At 47.9% G+C, this 21,937-nt stretch overlaps 2 protein-coding genes and 1 long non-coding RNA gene across 3 annotated transcripts in view; 1 reads left to right on the top strand and 2 right to left on the bottom strand.

The window, feature by feature from the left end:
* Positions 1-5,359, bottom strand: part of LOC133639743 (bifunctional 3'-phosphoadenosine 5'-phosphosulfate synthase 1-like) — a 41,078-nt gene extending 35,719 nt beyond the window's left edge. Inside the window, exons 1-3 of the mRNA XM_062033326.1 lie at positions 5,081-5,359; positions 589-702; positions 412-523 (exon numbers count right to left, since the gene is read on the bottom strand). Coding sequence (XP_061889310.1) covers positions 412-523; positions 589-702; positions 5,081-5,140 — 286 coding nt within the window. The 5' untranslated portion in view covers positions 5,141-5,359. The remainder of the gene's footprint in view (positions 1-411; positions 524-588; positions 703-5,080) is intronic.
* LOC133639740 (zinc finger protein OZF-like) lies at positions 5,241-11,702 on the top strand. The gene is made up of 2 exons (XM_062033323.1): positions 5,241-5,941; positions 10,461-11,702. Exons 1-2 carry the CDS (start codon positions 5,755-5,757, stop codon positions 11,477-11,479), a joined length of 1,206 nt encoding a protein of 401 aa, XP_061889307.1. The 5' UTR covers positions 5,241-5,754; the 3' UTR covers positions 11,480-11,702.
* On the bottom strand, positions 8,578-11,286 carry LOC133639749 (uncharacterized). Its single transcript, XR_009823852.1, has 3 exons — positions 10,211-11,286; positions 8,845-8,908; positions 8,578-8,682 (listed from the first exon to the last, which is right to left on the bottom strand). It is a non-coding gene; the product is annotated as an uncharacterized LOC133639749 (long non-coding RNA).
* Positions 11,703-21,937: the final 10,235 nt, after the last annotated feature.

The following is a 21,937-nucleotide window of genomic DNA, read 5'->3' as shown; positions in this document are numbered from 1 at the left end:
ATTATGCAAATTACTTGATGTCATGGTGACCACGCCCATAGCCACGCCCCCACCGCCACAGGTATCTTGGCAGTTTATGGGAAACACTGTATGACCATGTGATATTTCATGTTTTCTTTTTTAATACATTTGCAAACATGTCTACATTTCTGTCAAGATGGGGTGTTGAGTGTACATTGACAAATAAAATGAAGGTTATTGATTTTAGCAAATGGCTCCAATGAAACAAAGTTAAAAATGTTAAGGAGTCTGAATACTTTCCGTACTCTCTGTATAATGTATGACTTTCTATTTGTGTAATTTGGATCTTGGCTGACCGTTTTATGAGCTGTCAACTCCATCTGGTGGCTACACGGGTGTACAGCAAGACTTTTTTTCTTCCTACACTAGAGAGTATATACCTAATCTTACCGTCTAGAAGGCAGTCAAAGTGGAGACATTGAAGATACTCCCGCTCCCTCATGAAGCCACTGAGTGGAGTGGCCCAGCCTTCAGCTAGAACCTGTACCCACTGCATGTCCACCTGAGGGTCACATCATCACAATCAATTACCTGCAGTAGATGGATGGATGAATCCATTAACCGCACCTTCCCAATCTGAAGAGCGGGCAGCATCTGTGCGTCAGCTTTGGCCAGGTCCAGGTTGTTCTCCTGGACGTACAACTCTTTCACCTCATAGCTGGCGTCAACGGGCACGATGTCCTGTAAAAAGCGACACTTGGTGTGAGGATCCTCCTGAACATTCTCAGGCCCGATGGTGGTAAAGTTGACACGCCTTCTCCTGAAGCAGGTCCACCACTTGCTGGATGCAGTCGTTCACGTTGCACGAGTCCGTCTTGAGCACGAGCTCGGGCGCCTCGGGTTTCTCGTACTCTGAGTCGATGCCGGTGAAACCTGGACAGGAAACCTCGTCACCCTCGTGGCACATGGAAAACCAGTGTTTCCCATACGTTCATACATTTGTGGCTGTCTGCCACAAGTATAGGAATGTACAACACAAGTAAAAATTGGACATCAAAAACTAGTTTTTAAAGATTTTGCGATACAGGAAGGTAACACGTCACCTTACAAGTGATGCCATCTCCTCCCAATCATGCTCCACAACACATTGACTACGTTGTTATTAGGGGTGTAACGGTACGTGTATTTGTATTGAACCGTTTCGGTACGGGGGTTTCGGTTCGGTTCGGAGGTGTACCGAACGAGTTTCCACACGGACATATTAAGTAGCCGCCTCCGCTTCCTTCTGCCTCTGTTTCTGTCAGTCCTCTCCACAGCACCCAGCATTGTCCCACCCACACAACCATCTGATTGGTTACAAACAGAGAGGTAACAGCCAATCAGCAGTGCGTATTCAGAGCGCATGTAGTCAGTGCTTAGCGTTTAGCAGGTAATCATCAGGCAGCGGACTCTCCCCAAATAATAATAAACACCTCCCAGTCAACTACTAGTAACATCACTATGAGCCCGTTGACCTTCTAGAAATATAAAAGGCAGCTCAGCTCGCTCGCAGTCCTGGCTTGAGGTGAAGGCTAATTCGCTTTTAGCGTAACGTTAGCTCATTTTGCGGTGTGTGTGTGTTACGGACAGCAAAGCCCTGTCTGTCTGTTATTTCACTTGACCTTTTTCTGTGTTGAAGCAGCAAAAAAGGACATTTTGTTAAATAAAGAGTTTCTGTCTCTGATAGTTGATATAATAATGTAAGTGCATCATGAAGCCTACATGAACTCCATGGTGTTCAGGGATGAATAGTCTCTCCTATTGCTATTGTACTATAGTTACATGAATCCTTAGTAATGCAGCAGCCTAGTTTTGAATGGCAGGGTCCCTGCTATCACATGTTGATAGAAATATAACATTTACATAATAAATCAACTACAGGCTTCCCAAATGCTGTAATAAATTAAGCATGGATGAGTTGACTTGAAACTGTTTAATGTTGCACTTTTTATATGTAGAAGAAAAGTTTTGTCATTTTATTTCATCTGAGCAACAACTTGAGGCAGTTTAATGTTGATTAACGTGAGCAGAATTATTATAGTTAAAAGGATAAAGCCATTGTTTACAAATTTGGTAAATAAATAACCAAAAAATTTATATTTTGTTGTTTTCTTACTGTAGCGAAAATGAACCGAACCGTGACCTCTAAACCGAGGTACGTACTGAACCGTAATTTTTGTGTACCGTTACACCTAGTTGTTATAAAAGTAGAGTTCGAAGTTTGAGCAACAGCCAACACACAATGCAAAGCAGCAGACTGGCTTAAGAGTACAAAGTTAGCGGTCGATATTAGTTTCCACAGAGTTTGGTGGCTATATGCCTGTCAGTAGAATAGCATTGTTGTTTTATGTCTATTTTGTTAAGGTAAAATTGCATTTGTTAAATGTTTAAAATGATCGCAATGCTAATTTTTGTTAGCCCGTCGAAAGAGTCGTCCATTGTATGTTAGCAGTAAGCATTCTTTGTATGGCTGTATTAATTTTTGTCAGTTTATTCCAAACTTCTCACTAGGCTCTCTAAACGAGCTGTAAAGCAACTGCAGTACATCCATGAAAACTCTTTTATTTAATTGTGCATATGACAACTGAATGTATTTTAACTACACTTTTTACATTTTTATTTTTATTCTAATAGTTTTCATGGTGATTTTTCTGATTTTACTTTTAGTTTTGCCTTTTTGTAATTTTCTGTACAGCCCTTTGAATTGCCATGTGTGCCAATTGTGCTCTATAAATAAACTTGCCTCGCCTTGCAGATTGCCAATTTAACATGCTTCCAGAGCATTTCAGACTTCAAGGACTGTTTATCTGACTGCCAAACTAAATTTATTTTGAAAAGTGTTATTTATGGGCGTATGTCCGTGTGTAAGTGAAGGTGCAGAGCGACAAGTGATGCACGGTTATCCCAGAGACGCTAAAAAGAGAAAAGTTGATGACGAATGCCGTGTTTTCAACAAGACATGGACTGCCAAGTATTTCTTTACAGAAATTAAAGGTAAAGCCGTGTGCTTAATTTGTGGTATACAGGTTGCTGTGTTTAAAGAATATCATTTGAATCGCCACTACACGACGAAACACCAGGAAAAATACCAGAATCTGTCTGATGAAGCGCGCGCAAGGGAGGCTGATGCGTTGATGGTAAAACTGCAAACCCAACAAGGGCTTTTGGCCAAATTTCACACCCCCAGAGATGCGGCCGTCAGACAAGTTTCGTCATTTCTCACAAAAGCGCCAGAAAAAGTAAGGCGTTTTCTGACGGAGAGTTTATTAAGGAGTGCTTATTGGACTCTGTTGCGCTGATATGCCCGGAGAAGAGGGGCGCATTTGAGAACGTGTCACTCTCCCGACGCACTGTAACGAGGCGGGTTGAGACCCATCGCTGGAAACTTGGAGCTTCAGCTGAAGAACAGAACGGCCGACTTTGACTGTTTTTCGCTGGCTTTGGATGCGAGCTGCGATGTACGTGACACCGCCCAGCTGCTCATCTTCTTACGTGGGATAACTGCATCCTTTCAAATCACGAAGGAGCTGGCAGACATGCAGTCAATTAAAGAGACAACCACAGGTAATGACTTGTTCACATAGGTCGGGGGTCGGCAACCCTAGTGGCTCTCTGGAGCTTTTTCAAAAACGTATGAAAAATGGAAAAAGATGAAGGGAAAACATATATTTTTTGTGGTTTTTTGGTTTCTGTATGAGGACAAACATGACACAAACCTCCCTAATTGTTATAAAGCACACTGTTTATATCAAACATGCTTCACTGATTCAAGTATTTGGCGAGCGCCGTTTTGTCCTACTAACTTTGGCGGTCCTTGAACTCACCGTAGTTTGTTTACATGTATAACTTTCTCTGACTTTCTAAGACATGTTTTATGCCATGTCTTTTTCTGTCTCATTTTGTGCACCAAACTTTTAACGTTGTGCATGAATAGATAGATAGATAGATAGATAGATAGTACTTTATTGATTCCTTCAGGTGAATACACAAAGGTGAGTTTTGTTGATGTTATTGACTTGTGTGGAGTACTAATCAGACATATTTGGTCACTGCATGACTGCAAGCTAATCGATGCTAACATGCTATTTAGGCTAGCTATATGTACATATTGCATCATTATGCCTCATTTGTAGGTATATTTGAGCTCATTTAGTTTCCTTTAAGTCCTCTTAATTCAATTGATATCTCATGACACACTATATGGCTTTTAATTTTTTGCGGCTCCAGACAGATTTGTTTTTGTATTTTTGGTCCAATATGGCTCTTTCAACATTTTGGGTTGCCGACCCCTGATATAGGTAAATGCACGTTTGGACATGTTAGGACTGAAATGGGACAAGCTGGCAGGTGTGACAACAGATGGTTGTCCAAATCTGACGGGGAAAAATGTTGGACTTTTAAAGAGGATGCAGGATAAAGTGACAGAAATTGACATTTTTGCATTGTATTATACATCAGGAAGTGTTGTGTAAGACAGTGTTAAAAAATAAAACCATCAAAAGCAATCTGTTTTTGTATAAAGTTAAGTTAGGTTAAATGAAATTATTATTTATCTTACTAAGCGGTAGGAAATGGATGGATGGATATATCGAAAATAATTTCAGCAAAATTGAATTGAAATATTGTCGGTGTGGCCCTCCAGCAGTGCTCAGGTTGCTCATGCGGCCCCCGGTAAAAAATAATTGCCCACCCCTGATCTATACTAACCATTTACTGTAGCAGATGGTTCTGAGCAACGTCAAATAGTGTGAAAAACTCCAGGAGCAATGAGCTGTCATTTTCCACCTGGCAACACTGGGGGTTGCCAGACCTAAGGGATATCTGTCATTAGCGGGGACGCACAGAAGAAACTTGCCAAAAACAAACAAGATACATGTTTCATTACTAGTGTCTGTGATTTAAAAAAACACTCCGTTGTTATATCTAATAGTAACGTAGAGTAATCCCGTGCACAGATTGCAAAACTAACTTCATCGTCCAATAAGCAGCGCCATGCTAGTGTTAGCTTTGCAGTTCTACGGTGCTTGGATGGATGGAGGAATGCATGCAGGATTATCGCAACTTCACCGAAGGGACTCACCCAGTTCTCCGTTACGTTGTTTAGTTTCCGTTTCTTTTGGGAGTTACCGTACATCTCCATGTTGTCCGCCGGGCCGCTGCTTTTTAAAGCTGTCAGGGCGCTCTGGTGGCTGCGATATCGGGCTTCCCCGTCCAGGTATCACCCAAGAAGAGGCGATCAGAAACAGGAACCGGGAAAAGCCACGTCGCAATGGAAGTGATGACGTATTTCCGTTGTAGGCGGGGCGGCGAGTCACAGCGGATTCTGACGTGAAGGACTTGTTAGTTACCTGTTACTAGTCTGGTAGTGGCAAAACAAACACCCGAAGTGACACAGCGAATCCGGCGTAAACGTAAAGCAGCAGAACAGAGCAGTCCTGCCTTGTAACGTCAAGTGTGCTAACTGTCGTGAAAGCACATCGGCGGAGAAAGACGTGAGCAGGACGCTAATAAGTCGGTCTTATTATTTCTTATCCAGTTTGAAATATTTACATCCTATAAAATATATCTTTGATTCTTTATTTAAGGATACATTTGTCTTGATGCGCTAGAAGCACTTTGCTGGATCTTGTGCTCGTTTATTGTTAGTTAGCTTAGCTCGCTAGTTAGCTTAGCTTGTTAGCTGCTAACAGAAGTTATCAACACATCGCTAAGTAGAGATCAAGTGTGAGAGTAAAGTGTTGTGATTGTGTGAAAATGTCTACATTACACATGTTGAGAGCGTTGGTGGATCAGCGACTAACTGCTGCCGTTGAAGAAATATTTGTAGTGTTAGAAAGAACGATAGCAGAATACGAGGCGGAACTTTCTAGAACAAAAGAGGAGAACTATCAACTACTGGACGCTGTTTTCAAGAAACATCAAGTTGTGTTACACAGAACAGGTTTGTTGACTTCTTACTCTCACATGTTTACTAACTTTATATTTGACTAATAACAAGAAAATGACATTTGGAATATATCATATAATCACAATGACCAGTGGTGGAACAAGTCATGCAGAGCTGGGCCGGGGGTGGGCCCCATGACGGAGCCCCCTAAACCCAAATAATAAAGCTAATTCTGACATCATTTGACGACACACACATGCCTCTCTGGGTTTACTACCATCCATCCATCCATCCATCCATCTTCTTCCGCTTATCCGAGGTCGGGTCGCGGGGGCAGCAGCCTAAGCAGGGAAGCCCGGATTTTCCTCTCCCCAGCCACTTCGTCCAGCTCCTCCCGGGGGATCCCGAGGCGTTCCCAGGCCAGCCGGGAGACATAGTCTTCCCAACGTGTCCTGGGTCTTCCCCGTGGCCTCCTACCGGTTGGACGTGCCCTAAACACCTCCCGAGGGAGGCGTTCGGGTGGCATCCTGACCAGATGCCCGAACCACCTCATCTGGCTCCTCTCCATGTGGAGGAGCAGCGGCTTTACTTTGAGCTCCTCCCGGATGGCAGAGCTTCTCACCCTATCTCTAAGGGAGAGCCCCGCCACCCGGCGGAGGAAACTCATTTCGGCCGCCTGTACCCGTGATCTTGTCCTTTCGGTCATGACCCAAAGCTCATGACCATAGGTGAGGATGGGAACGTAGATCGACCGGTAAATTGAGAGCTTTGCCTTCCGGCTCAGCTCCTTCTTCACCACAACGGACCGATACAGCGTCCGCATTACTGAAGACGCCGCACCGATTCGCCTGTCGATCTCACGATCCACTCTTCCCTCACTCGTGAACAAGACTCCGAGGTACTTGAACTCCTCCACTTGGGGCAGGGTCTCCTCCCCAACCCGGAGATGGCACTCCACCCTTTTCCGGGCAAGAACCATGGACTCGGACTTGGAGGTGCTGATTCTCATCCCAGTCGCTTCACACTCAGCTGCGAACAGATCCAGTGAGAGCTGAAGATCCTGGCCAGATGAAGCCATCAGGACCACATCATCTGCAAAAAGCAGAGACCTAATCCTGCAGCCACCAAACCGGATCCCCTCAACGCCTTGACTGCGCCTAGAAATTCTGTCCATAAAAGTTATGAACAGAATGGGTGACAAAGGGCAGCCTTGGCGGAGTCCAACCCTCACTGGAAACGTGTCCGACTTACTGCCGGAAATGCGGACCAAGTTCTGACACTGATCGTACAGGGAGCGGACAGCCGCAATCAGACAGTCCGATACCCCATACTCTCTGAGCACTCCCCACAGGACTTCCCGAGGGACACGGTCGAATGCCTTCTCCAAGTCCACAAAGCACATGTAGACTGGTTGGGCAAACTCCCATACACCCTCAAGGACCCTGCCGAGAGTATAGAGCTGGTCCACAGTTCCACGACCACAACGAAAACCACACTGTTCCTCCTGAATCCGAGGTTCGACTATCCGGCGTAGCCTCCTCTCCAGTACACCTGAATAGACCTTACCGGGAAGGCTGAGGAGTGTGATCCCACGATAGTTGGAACACATCCTCCGGTTCCCCTTCTTAAAGAGAGGAACCACCACCCCGGTCTGCCAATCCAGAGGTACCGCCCCCGATGTCCACGCGATGCTGCAGGTTTACTACCAACAATCTTTAACCAGGTTTTAAAACGTTTGCCAGCCATTTTTGATGAAATTAGAATTTTCCTGACATGTATTTATTTTCTCACTTTCACCACAGCATCAGCCCGTTCACAGGATGTAGAAAAATGATCAAAGGGGATCGGACTTTTTTATTTTGCCTATCATTCACAATCCTTATGTAAGACAATAACATGTTTTTATTTCTTATGCATTCTAAGTCGTAAACAAACGTTAGCAAAATCTTAACTATCCTAATTCTAACAATGCAGTCAATAGGAGCGCCTCTATTCTGCTCACTAAGCCCCCTAAATAAGAATTAGTTGATCAATATAATATACCCAGAAGTCATTTTTCCAGGGTGTACCTCACCTTCCGCCCCCTGTGGCCCCAAAAGGGACAAGAGGTAGAAAATGGATGGAAAAAGACACATCATAGAAAGATGCATGAACGATAAAGTTGAGTTAATGAAAGATGTAGAATAGATTGTGTTTTACACCCTCTGTTGTTTAAAAAGGGTACAGTTAGGGCTGGACCATTATGACAAAAATAATAATCACCATTATTTTCATTGATATTGTAATCACCATTAATTACACAATTATTTTCATATGAAAACACCAGTATTTATTTTACTACCAGAACTCAACTTCAGATATAGTTAAAAAAACGGATATTAGTTTGTAACAAATAAAATAATAGTAAAAATAAATGTAAATAACAATGGCAATATAAAAAAAAAACAATATAATTTAGTTTTTTGTTTTAATTGTTTTAAGTTCCATTCTTTACCTTGTACATGTATTTTACTACCATTTAAGTGTGTGCTTTTCTGTCAAATAAAAATGTATAAAATGTTTAGTTAAATGCAGAATATGTCACATTTATTGGTGCAATATATCTTTGGACAATTTCTTAACCAGAACTCTGGGTCAAAGCATAATAATTGTGTAAATGCATCAATAAGTTCATTATGCTTGTGTGAGGTGCTTTTTTGAAACCTTTATTTTGTTAGTGCAGTCAGGCCTATTATTGTGAAGGGGGAAGGAAGTGTGTTGCTGTTCTCAGCTTGATGTGTGGAGGCGAACTGAGGCTGTTTAAAAAAAGGAGAGAGAGAGAGAGAGAGAGAGAGAGATTCTGAAGTTGCGACTGCTGTCCTGTTTGTACATTAATCCTACATGGATGATGTGGTTGTGACAAGTAGAGGACTAGGAGGTTTATTACCATTGTGGGGGAGTTTTCTGTGTCTACGTACCTTCGACACATCCGTACACCCACCGGAGTGACGCCACGCTTTCTCCGCCGTGTGTTTGAGGAGGCTGCAAAAGACCAGCACATACATGTAACAATCATGTTCCATCAACAATACAGTTTGCTGTAAACATTAAAAAAAAACAATACAACCATAAAGGATAAAGTTTGGCTTTTTAGCTTAATGCTAACATACAATGGATGAGCACATTGACAGGCTAACAAAAATTAGCACTGCGATGGTTTTAAACTTGTACAAACCCCGTTTCCATATGAGTTGGGACATTGTGTTAGATGTAAATATAAACGGAATACAATGATTTGCAAATCCTGTTCAAGCCATATTCAGTTGAATATGCTACAAAGACAACATATTTGATGTTCAAACTGATAAACCTTTTTTTTTGTTGCAAATAATCATTAACTTTAGAATTTGATGCCAGCAACACGTGACAAAGAAGTTGGGAAAGGTGGCAATAAATACTGATAAAGTTGAGGAATGCTCATCAAACACTTATTTGGAACATCCCACAGGTGTGCAGGCTAATTGGGAACAGGTGGGTGCCATGATTGGGTATAAAAACGGCTTCCCAAAAAATGCACAGTCTTTCACAAGAAAGGATGGAGCGAGCTACACCACTTTGTCCACAACTGCGTGAGCAAATAGTCAAACAGTTTAAGAACATTGTTTCTCAAAGTGCAATTGCAAGACATTTAGGGATTTCAACATCTACGGTCCATAATATCATCAAAAGGTTCAGAGAATCTGGAGAAATCACTGCACGTAAGCAGCATGGACGGAAACCAACATCGAATGACCGTGACCTTCCATCCCTCAGACGGCACTGTATCAAAAACCGACATCAATCTCTAAAGGATATCACCACATGGGCTCAGGAACACTTCAGAAAACCACTGTCACTAAATACAGTTGGTCGCTACATCTGTAAGTGCAAGTTAAAGCTCTACTATGCAAAGCCAAAGCCATTTATCAACAACACCCAGAAACGCCGCCGGCTTCTCTGGGCCCGAGATCATCTAAGATGGACTCATGCAAAGTGGAAAAGTGTTCTGTGGTCTGACGAGTCCACATTTCAAATTGTTTTTGGAAATATTCGACATCGTGTCATCCGGACCAAAGGGGAAGCGAACCATCCAGACTGTTATCGACGCCCAGGTGAAAAGCCAGCATGTATGTGATGTTATGGGGGTGTATTAGTGCTTGTCCTGAACAATTTGGAGCTAATCCTCCTTTTTCATTGTCCCATTTAAAGCAGCAGTTCCATTGGCAGCAAAACAGGCCCAGAGCATAATACTACCACCACCATGCTTGACGGTAGGCGTGGTGTTCCTGGGATTAAAGGCCTCACCTTTTCTCCTCCAAACATATTGCTGGGTATTGTGGCCAAACAGCTCCGTTTTTGTTTCATCTGACCACAGAACTTTCCTCCAGACGGTCTTATCTTTGTCCATGTGATGTCACATGAAACACTTTTTTTTTTTTTTTTTTTACTACATTGTCCAGATAGCTTGCCCATCTCTGTCTATTTGGCCTACCTCACATGTCAATAGTTTGAATACTGCCAAGTAAAATACAGTAACACCTCATTTGTTCTGCAGACGTCCAGCGGGTGTCAGCAGAGAGTCAAGAAGAGATTCCCTCCAAGCAGCAGGAGTGGAGCTCCGGTGTGGGACAGAAGGAGCTGGAGCCCCCACACATTAAAGAGGAAGAGGAGGAACTGTGGGAGCCGCTTCCAAAGTTGGAGGAGGCTAACGATGAAGATGAAGCTCAGTCCTTACAGCTTCATCACAGTCAAAGTGAGGAGAACAGAGGGGCGGAGCTTGTAAGTCAACACATCACAGGAGCTGATGGAGAGCATTGTGAAGATATAAAGTCAGAACCAGACAGCATCTTTGCTCCACTGTCAGACATGGACCACATGATGTCACACTCTTCTGATCACAGTGACCACATCCAAAAACCTTTGGAGAGTAAAAATGACTCTAAAGGTGATACGAGACATCACACTAACAACAAACACTTTGACTGCTCTCAATGTGGGAAATCATTTAGACAGAAGAATGATTTTACAAGACACATGAGAATACATACTGGAGAGAAACCTTTTACTTGCTCTGTTTGTAAGAAGAGTTTCTCCACAAAACCTAACATGACCACACACATGAGAATACACACTGGAGAGAAACCTTTTCTGTGCTCAGTGTGTCCCAAAAGATTCTCCATAAGTTCTCATATGATATTACACATGAGAACACACACAGGTGAGAAACCTTTTCTTTGCTCTGTTTGTAAGAATAGTTTCTCCACAAAGCAACGCATGACCACACACATGAGAACACACACTGGAGAGAAACCTTTTTCATGCTCAGCTTGTGCGAAAAGATTCAACATTAAGAATAACATGATATTACACATGAGAACACACACAGGTGAGAAACCTTTTACTTGCTCTGTTTGTAAGAAGAGTTTCTCCTGTAAGCAAAGCATGACCATACACATGAGAATACACACTGGAGAGAAACCGTTTAGTTGCACTGTGTGTGATAAAAGGTTCAGGTTTAAGATGCAGATGAGTAAACACAAGTGTGTAACAGTCATGGAAGCTGCAGGGATTTAAAAACACTTAAACAGTGATTGTGCTAAATGTAGTTTAAAAACACAGCATGTTTAATAAGAATGTATATTTGATGTTGTATGTAGTGCTTCTCATCTTCTAGTCTTATGTTGTCCTGTAGTTACTGTTTAAGTTGTGTGCATGTATTGAATATTATATATGTAGCTACTATATTATTCTATTTTCTCATCTTTGAAGAGAGGACATCTTATTATTATCATTTGTATTTTTTTCACACATTTTTTCCATTGCATTTTATTGATGTTATTATCCAATTAAAAGTATGAATGAATAAAATGGTTAACAAAATGTGGACTCTGGTAGATTAGCAGCATTGTTACATTATGGATGTTAACTACTGCAAAACATCAACAAAGAAGAAAAATGCTGAAGTTAGCAACACATCACTGAACTTTAGAGCCATCGTGAGTGGAGTTGCTTGTTTTTATTGCTGCATTTGTACTTATTTCACCTCACATCTTCACTTTTAATCCTAAAGTCTTCTTCACATATATTGTTGTAGGCTTCTAACATTTATGTTTCTGATGTGTGTGTGTAGTCTGTGGAAAGGGTTGTTGTCCCTTGTGGATCCATGGTTCATTTTCTCCTCTTTTTTTTCTCACGGCGTCCACAAAAAAAAAGAAAAATGGGTCCCACCTTACGACATTACTTGTTTTATTTTTTCATAGTCCAAATAACTCAGCGCGCCTATCTTCCAACAGCACATGGAGCTTTTTGTGTTGGAAAACTGGGAAAAAAAACCTTTAAAATGTCTCTCGGCCGCAAATACGCACCAAAATCCCCTCAGGACATTGGCGGCGACATGCAAGAATGCCATCAAGCAGGCATGCAGGAATGCCATCAAGCAGGCATGCAGGAATGCCATCAAGCAGGCATGCAGGAATGCCATCATGCAAGCATGCAGGAATGCCATCAAGCAGGCATGCGGGAATGCCATCAAGCAGGCATGCGGGAATGCCATCAAGCAGGCATGCGGGAATGCCATCAAGCAGGCATGCGGGAATGCCATCAAGCAGGCATGCAGGAATGCCATCAAGCAGGCATGCAGGAATGCCATCAAGCAGGCATGCAGGAATGCCATCATGCAAGCATGCAGGAATGCCATCAAGCAGGCATGCGGGAATGCCATCAAGCAGGCATGCGGGAATGCCATCAAGCAGGCATACAGGAATGCCATCATGCAAGCATGCGGGAATGCCATCAAGCAGGCATACAGGAATGCCATCATGCAAGCATGCAGGAATGCCATCAAGCAGGCATGCAGGAATGCCATCAAGCAGGCATACAGGAATGCCATCATGCAAGCATGCAGGAATGCCATCAAGCAGGCATGCGGGAATGCCATCAAGCAGGCATGCAGGAATGCCATCAAGCAGGCATGCGGGAATGCCATCAAGCAGGCATGCGGGAATGCCATCAAGCAGGCATGCGGGAATGCCATCAAGCAGGCATGCGGGAATGCCATCATGCAGGCATGCGGGAATGCCATCAAGCAGACATGCAGGAATGCCATCAAGCAGGCATGCGGGAATGCCATCAAGCAGGCATGCGGGAATGCCATCAAGCAGACATGCGGGAATGCCATCAAGCAGGCATGCGGGAATGCCATCAAGCAGGCATGCGGGAATGCCATCAAGCAGACATGCGGGAATGCCATCAAGCAGGCATGCGGGAATGCCATCAAGCAGGCATGCGGGAATGCCATCAAGCAGACATGCGGGAATGCCATCAAGCAGACATGCGGGAATGCCATCATGCAGGCATGCAGGAATGCCATCAAGCAGACATGCAGGAATGCCATCAAGCAGGCATGCGGGAATGCCATCAAGCAGGCATGCGGGAATGCCATCAAGCAGACATGCGGGAATGCCATCAAGCAGGCATGCGGGAATGCCATCAAGCAGGCATGCGGGAATGCCATCAAGCAGACATGCGGGAATGCCATCAAGCAGGCATGCGGGAATGCCATCAAGCAGGCATGCGGGAATGCCATCATGCAGGCATGCGGGAATGCCATCAAGCAGACATGCGGGAATGCCATCATGCAGGCATGCAGGAATGCCATCAAGCAGACATGCAGGAATGCCATCAAGCAGGCATGCGGGAATGCCATCAAGCAGGCATGCAGGAATGCCATCAAGCAGGCATGCGGGAATGCCATCAAGCAGGCATGCGGGAATGCCATCAAGCAGGCATGCAGGAATGCCATCAAGCAGGCATGCGGGAATGCCATCAAGCAGGCATGCAGGAATGCCATCAAGCAGGCATGCGGGAATGCCATCAAGCAGGCATGCAGGAATGCCATCAAGCAGACATGCAGGAATGCCATCAAGCAGGCATGCAGGAATGCCATCAAGCAGGCATGCAGGAATGCCATCATGCAGGCATGCAGGAATGCCATCAAGCAGACATGCAGGAATGCCATCAAGCAGGCATGCAGGAATGCCATCAAGCAGGCATGCGGGAATGCCATCATGCAGGCATGCGGGAATGCCATCATGCAGGCATGCGGGAATGCCATCAAGCAGGCATGCAGGAATGCCATCAAGCAGACATGCAGGAATGCCATCAAGCAGGCATGCAGGAATGCCATCAAGCAGGCATGCAGGAATGCCATCAAGCAGGCATGCAGGAATGCCATCAAGCAGGCATGCGGGAATGCCATCATGCAGGCATGCGGGAATGCCATCATGCAGGCATGCGGGAATGCCATCAAGCAGGCATGCAGGAATGCCATCAAGCAGACATGCAGGAATGCCATCAAGCAGGCATGCAGGAATGCCATCAAGCAGGCATGCAGGAATGCCATCAAGCAGGCATGCAGGAATGCCATCAAGCAGACATGCAGGAATGCCATCAAGCAGGCATGCAGGAATGCCATCAAGCAGGCATGCAGGAATGCCATCATGCAGGCATGCAGGAATGCCATCATGTAGGCATGCGGGAATGCCATCAAGCAGACATGCGGGAATGCCATCATGCAGGCATGCAGGAATGCCATCAAGCAGACATGCAGGAATGCCATCAAGCAGGCATGCAGGAATGCCATCATGCAGGCATGCGGGAATGCCATCAAGCAGGCATGCAGGAATGCCATCATGCAGGCATGCGGGAATGCCATCATGCAGGCATGCAGGAATGCCATCATGCAGGCATGCAGGAATGCCATCAAGCAGGCATGCAGGAATGCCATCAAGCAGGCATGCGGGAATGCCATCAAGCAGGCATGCGGGAATGCCATCAAGCAGGCATGCGGGAATGCCATCAAGCAGGCATGCAGGAATGCCATCAAGCAGGCATGCAGGAATGCCATCAAGCAGGAATGCCATCAAGCAGGCATGCGGGAATGCCATCAAGCAGGCATGCGGGAATGCCATCAAGCAGGCATGCAGGAATGCCATCAAGCAGACATGCGGGAATGCCATCAAGCAGGCATGCAGGAATGCCATCAAGCAGGCATGCAGGAATGCCATCAAGCAGGCATGCAGGAATGCCATCAAGCAGGCATGCAGAAATGCCATCATGCAGGCATGCGGGAATGCCATCAAGCAGGCATGCGGGAATGCCATCATGCAGGCATGCGGGAATGCCATCAAGCAGGCATGCTGGAATGCCATCAAGCAGGCATGCGGGAATGCCATCATGCAGGCATGCGGGAATGCCATCAAGCAGGCATGCGGGAATGCCATCAAGCAGGCATGCGGGAATGCCATCAAGCAGGCATGCGGGAATGCCATCATGCAGGCATGCGGGAATGCCATCAAGCAGACATGCGGGAATGCCATCATGCAGGCATGCAGGAATGCCATCAAGCAGACATGCAGGAATGCCATCAAGCAGGCATGCGGGAATGCCATCAAGCAGGCATGCGGGAATGCCATCAAGCAGGCATGCGGGAATGCCATCAAGCAGACATGCGGGAATGCCATCAAGCAGGCATGCGGGAATGCCATCAAGCAGGCATGCGGGAATGCCATCATGCAGGCATGCGGGAATGCCATCAAGCAGACATGCGGGAATGCCATCATGCAGGCATGCAGGAATGCCATCAAGCAGACATGCAGGAATGCCATCAAGCAGGCATGCGGGAATGCCATCAAGCAGGCATGCAGGAATGCCATCAAGCAGGCATGCGGGAATGCCATCAAGCAGGCATGCGGGAATGCCATCAAGCAGGCATGCGGGAATGCCATCAAGCAGGCATGCGGGAATGCCATCAAGCAGGCATGCGGGAATGCCATCAAGCAGGCATGCAGGAATGCCATCAAGCAGACATGCAGGAATGCCATCAAGCAGGCATGCAGGAATGCCATCAAGCAGACATGCAGGAATGCCATCAAGCAGGCATGCAGGAATGCCATCAAGCAGGCATGCGGGAATGCCATCATGCAGGCATGCGGGAATGCCATCATGCAGGCATGCGGGAATGCCATCAAGCAGGCATGCAGGAATGCCATCAAGCAGACATGCAGGAATGCCATCAAGCAGGCATGCAGGAATGCCATCAAGCAGGCATGCAGGAATGCCATCAAGCAGGCATGCAGGAATGCCATCAAGCAGGCATGCGGGAATGCCATCATGCAGGCATGCGGGAATGCCATCATGCAGGCATGCGGGAATGCCATCAAGCAGGCATGCAGGAATGCCATCAAGCAGACATGCAGGAATGCCATCAAGCAGGCATGCAGGAATGCCATCAAGCAGGCATGCAGGAATGCCATCAAGCAGGCATGCAGGAATGCCATCAAGCAGACATGCAGGAATGCCATCAAGCAGGCATGCAGGAATGCCATCAAGCAGGCATGCAGGAATGCCATCATGCAGGCATGCAGGAATGCCATCATGTAGGCATGCGGGAATGCCATCAAGCAGACATGCGGGAATGCCATCATGCAGGCATGCAGGAATGCCATCAAGCAGACATGCAGGAATGCCATCAAGCAGGCATGCAGGAATGCCATCATGCAGGCATGCGGGAATGCCATCAAGCAGGCATGCGGGAATGCCATCATGCAGGCATGCGGGAATGCCATCATGCAGGCATGCGGGAATGCCATCATGCAGGCATGCGGGAATGCCATCATGCAGGCATGCAGGAATGCCATCAAGCAGGCATGCAGGAATGCCATCATGCAGGCATGCGGGAATGCCATCATGCAGGCATGCGGGAATGCCATCAAGCAGACATGCGGGAATGCCATCATGCAGGCATGCAGGAATGCCATCAAGCAGACATGCAGGAATGCCATCATGCAGGCATGCAGGAATGCCATCAAGCAGACATGCAGGAATGCCATCAAGCAGGCATGCAGGAATGCCATCAAGCAGGCATGCAGGAATGCCATCATGCAGGCATGCGGGAATGCCATCAAGCAGGCATGCAGGAATGCCATCAAGCAGGCATGCAGGAATGCCATCAAGCAGGCATGCAGGAATGCCATCATGCAGGCATGCGGGAATGCCATCAAGCAGGCATGCAGGAATGCCATCATGCAGGCATGCAGGAATGCCATCAAGCAGACATGCAGGAATGCCATCAAGCAGGCATGCAGGAATGCCATCAAGCAGGCATGCAGGAATGCCATCAAGCAGGCATGCAGGAATGCCATCAAGCAGGCATGCGGGAATGCCATCAAGCAGGCATGCAGGAATGCCATCAAGCAGACATGCAGGAATGCCATCAAGCAGGCATGCAGGAATGCCATCAAGCAGACATGCGGGAATGCCATCAAGCAGGCATGCAGGAATGCCATCAAGCAGGCATGCGGGAATGCCATCATGCAGGCATGCGGGAATGCCATCATGCAGGCATGCGGGAATGCCATCAAGCAGGCATGCAGGAATGCCATCAAGCAGACATGCAGGAATGCCATCAAGCAGGCATGCAGGAATGCCATCAAGCAGGCATGCAGGAATGCCATCAAGCAGGCATGCGGGAATGCCATCAAGCAGGCATGCGGGAATGCCATCATGCAGGCATGCGGGAATGCCATCATGCAGGCATGCGGGAATGCCATCAAGCAGGCATGCAGGAATGCCATCAAGCAGACATGCAGGAATGCCATCAAGCAGGCATGCAGGAATGCCATCAAGCAGGCATGCAGGAATGCCATCAAGCAGGCATGCAGGAATGCCATCAAGCAGACATGCAGGAATGCCATCAAGCAGGCATGCAGGAATGCCATCAAGCAGGCATGCAGGAATGCCATCATGCAGGCATGCAGGAATGCCATCATGTAGGCATGCGGGAATGCCATCAAGCAGACATGCGGGAATGCCATCATGCAGGCATGCAGGAATGCCATCAAGCAGACATGCAGGAATGCCATCAAGCAGGCATGCAGGAATGCCATCATGCAGGCATGCGGGAATGCCATCAAGCAGGCATGCAGGAATGCCATCATGCAGGCATGCGGGAATGCCATCAAGCAGACATGCAGGAATGCCATCAAGCAGGCATGCAGGAATGCCATCAAGCAGGCATGCAGGAATGCCATCATGCAGGCATGCAGGAATGCCATCATGTAGGCATGCGGGAATGCCATCAAGCAGACATGCGGGAATGCCATCATGCAGGCATGCAGGAATGCCATCAAGCAGACATGCAGGAATGCCATCAAGCAGGCATGCAGGAATGCCATCAAGCAGGCATGCGGGAATGCCATCATGCAGGCATGCGGGAATGCCATCATGCAGGCATGCGGGAATGCCATCAAGCAGACATGCGGGAATGCCATCATGCAGGCATGCAGGAATGCCATCAAGCAGACATGCAGGAATGCCATCATGCAGGCATGCAGGAATGCCATCAAGCAGACATGCAGGAATGCCATCAAGCAGGCATGCAGGAATGCCATCAAGCAGGCATGCAGGAATGCCATCATGCAGGCATGCGGGAATGCCATCAAGCAGGCATGCAGGAATGCCATCAAGCAGGCATGCAGGAATGCCATCAAGCAGGCATGCAGGAATGCCATCAAGCAGGCATGCAGGAATGCCATCATGCAGGCATGCGGGAATGCCATCAAGCAGGCATGCAGGAATGCCATCAAGCAGGCATGCAGGAATGCCATCAAGCAGGCATGCAGGAATGCCATCATGCAGGCATGCAGGAATGCCATCAAGCAGACATGCAGGAATGCCATCAAGCAGGCATGCAGGAATGCCATCAAGCAGGCATGCAGGAATGCCATCAAGCAGGCATGCAGGAATGCCATCAAGCAGGCATGCAGGAATGCCATCAAGCAGGCATGCAGGAATGCCATCATGCAGGCATGCGGGAATGCCATCAAGCAGGCATGCAGGAATGCCATCAAGCAGGCATGCAGGAATGCCATCAAGCAGGCATGCAGGAATGCCATCATGCAGGCATGCAGGAATGCCATCAAGCAGGCATGCAGGAATGCCATCAAGCAGGCATGCAGGAATGCCATCAAGCAGGCATGCAGGAATGCCATCATGCAGGCATGCAGGAATGCCATCAAGCAGACATGCAGGAATGCCATCAAGCAGGCATGCAGGAATGCCATCAAGCAGGCATGCGGGAATGCCATCATGCAGGCATGCGGGAATGCCATCAAGCAGGCATGCAGGAATGCCATCAAGCAGGCATGCAGGAATGCCATCAAGCAGGCATGCAGGAATGCCATCATGCAAGCATGCAGGAATGCCATCAAGCAGGCATGCGGGAATGCCATCAAGCAGGTATGCGGGAATGCTATCAAGCAGGCATGCAGGAATGCCATCAAGCAGGCATACAGGAATGCCATCATGCAAGCATGCAGGAATGCCATCAAGCAGGCATGCGGGAATGCCATCAAGCAGGCATGCAGGAATGCCATCAAGCAGGCATGCGGGAATGCCATCAAGCAGGCATGCGGGAATGCCATCAAGCAGGCATGCGGGAATGCCATCAAGCAGGCATGCGGGAATGCCATCATGCAGGCATGCGGGAATGCCATCAAGCAGACATGCAGGAATGCCATCAAGCAGGCATGCGGGAATGCCATCAAGCAGGCATGCGGGAATGCCATCAAGCAGACATGCGGGAATGCCATCAAGCAGGCATGCGGGAATGCCATCAAGCAGGCATGCGGGAATGCCATCAAGCAGACATGCGGGAATGCCATCAAGCAGGCATGCGGGAATGCCATCAAGCAGGCATGCGGGAATGCCATCAAGCAGACATGCGGGAATGCCATCAAGCAGACATGCGGGAATGCCATCATGCAGGCATGCAGGAATGCCATCAAGCAGACATGCAGGAATGCCATCAAGCAGGCATGCGGGAATGCCATCAAGCAGGCATGCGGGAATGCCATCAAGCAGACATGCGGGAATGCCATCAAGCAGGCATGCGGGAATGCCATCAAGCAGGCATGCGGGAATGCCATCAAGCAGACATGCGGGAATGCCATCAAGCAGGCATGCGGGAATGCCATCAAGCAGGCATGCGGGAATGCCATCATGCAGGCATGCGGGAATGCCATCAAGCAGACATGCGGGAATGCCATCATGCAGGCATGCAGGAATGCCATCAAGCAGACATGCAGGAATGCCATCAAGCAGGCATGCGGGAATGCCATCAAGCAGGCATGCAGGAATGCCATCAAGCAGGCATGCGGGAATGCCATCAAGCAGGCATGCGGGAATGCCATCAAGCAGGCATGCAGGAATGCCATCAAGCAGGCATGCGGGAATGCCATCAAGCAGGCATGCAGGAATGCCATCAAGCAGGCATGCGGGAATGCCATCAAGCAGGCATGCAGGAATGCCATCAAGCAGACATGCAGGAATGCCATCAAGCAGGCATGCAGGAATGCCATCAAGCAGGCATGCAGGAATGCCATCATGCAGGCATGCAGGAATGCCATCAAGCAGACATGCAGGAATGCCATCAAGCAGGCATGCAGGAATGCCATCAAGCAGGCATGCGGGAATGCCATCATGCAGGCATGCGGGAATGCCATCATGCAGGCATGCGGGAATGCCATCAAGCAGGCATGCAGGAATGCCATCAAGCAGACATGCAGGAATGCCATCAAGCAGGCATGCAGGAATGCCATCAAGCAGGCATGCAGGAATGCCATCAAGCAGGCATGCAGGAATGCCATCAAGCAGGCATGCGGGAATGCCATCATGCAGGCATGCGGGAATGCCATCATGCAGGCATGCGGGAATGCCATCAAGCAGGCATGCAGGAATGCCATCAAGCAGACATGCAGGAATGCCATCAAGCAGGCATGCAGGAATGCCATCAAGCAGGCATGCAGGAATGCCATCAAGCAGGCATGCAGGAATGCCATCAAGCAGACATGCAGGAATGCCATCAAGCAGGCATGCAGGAATGCCATCAAGCAGGCATGCAGGAATGCCATCATGCAGGCATGCAGGAATGCCATCATGTAGGCATGCGGGAATGCCATCAAGCAGACATGCGGGAATGCCATCATGCAGGCATGCAGGAATGCCATCAAGCAGACATGCAGGAATGCCATCAAGCAGGCATGCAGGAATGCCATCATGCAGGCATGCGGGAATGCCATCAAGCAGGCATGCAGGAATGCCATCATGCAGGCATGCGGGAATGCCATCATGCAGGCATGCAGGAATGCCATCATGCAGGCATGCAGGAATGCCATCAAGCAGGCATGCAGGAATGCCATCAAGCAGGCATGCGGGAATGCCATCAAGCAGGCATGCGGGAATGCCATCAAGCAGGCATGCGGGAATGCCATCAAGCAGGCATGCAGGAATGCCATCAAGCAGGCATGCAGGAATGCCATCAAGCAGGAATGCCATCAAGCAGGCATGCGGGAATGCCATCAAGCAGGCATGCGGGAATGCCATCAAGCAGGCATGCAGGAATGCCATCAAGCAGGCATGCAGGAATGCCATCAAGCAGGCATGCAGGAATGCCATCAAGCAGGCATGCAGGAATGCCATCATGCAGGAATGCCATCAAGCAGACATGCGGGAATGCCATCAAGCAGGCATGCAGGAATGCCATCAAGCAGGCATGCAGGAATGCCATCAAGCAGGCATGCAGGAATGCCATCAAGCAGGCATGCAGAAATGCCATCATGCAGGCATGCGGGAATGCCATCAAGCAGGCATGCGGGAATGCCATCATGCAGGCATGCGGGAATGCCATCAAGCAGGCATGCTGGAATGCCATCAAGCAGGCATGCGGGAATGCCATCATGCAGGCATGCGGGAATGCCATCAAGCAGGCATGCGGGAATGCCATCAAGCAGGCATGCGGGAATGCCATCAAGCAGGCATGCGGGAATGCCATCATGCAGGCATGCGGGAATGCCATCAAGCAGACATGCGGGAATGCCATCATGCAGGCATGCAGGAATGCCATCAAGCAGACATGCAGGAATGCCATCAAGCAGGCATGCGGGAATGCCATCAAGCAGGCATGCGGGAATGCCA

The sequence above is a fragment of the Entelurus aequoreus genome, linkage group LG22 (genome assembly GCF_033978785.1).
Source record: "Entelurus aequoreus isolate RoL-2023_Sb linkage group LG22, RoL_Eaeq_v1.1, whole genome shotgun sequence".
In the NCBI taxonomy this organism is placed as follows: Eukaryota; Metazoa; Chordata; class Actinopteri; order Syngnathiformes; family Syngnathidae; genus Entelurus; species Entelurus aequoreus.
Note: the sequence above shows the minus strand (reverse complement) of the source record. Positions and strands in the feature narration are given on the sequence as shown.

Excerpts from the sequence above, each read along its gene's own strand:
- LOC133639740 (XM_062033323.1), top strand. The coding sequence starts at position 5,755 with ATGTCTACATTACACATGTTGAGAGCGTTGGTGGATCAGCGACTAACT. Across the intron at positions 5,942-10,460 it reads AGTTGTGTTACACAGAACAG|ACGTCCAGCGGGTGTCAGCA; the intron begins GTTTGTTGACTT and ends TTTGTTCTGCAG.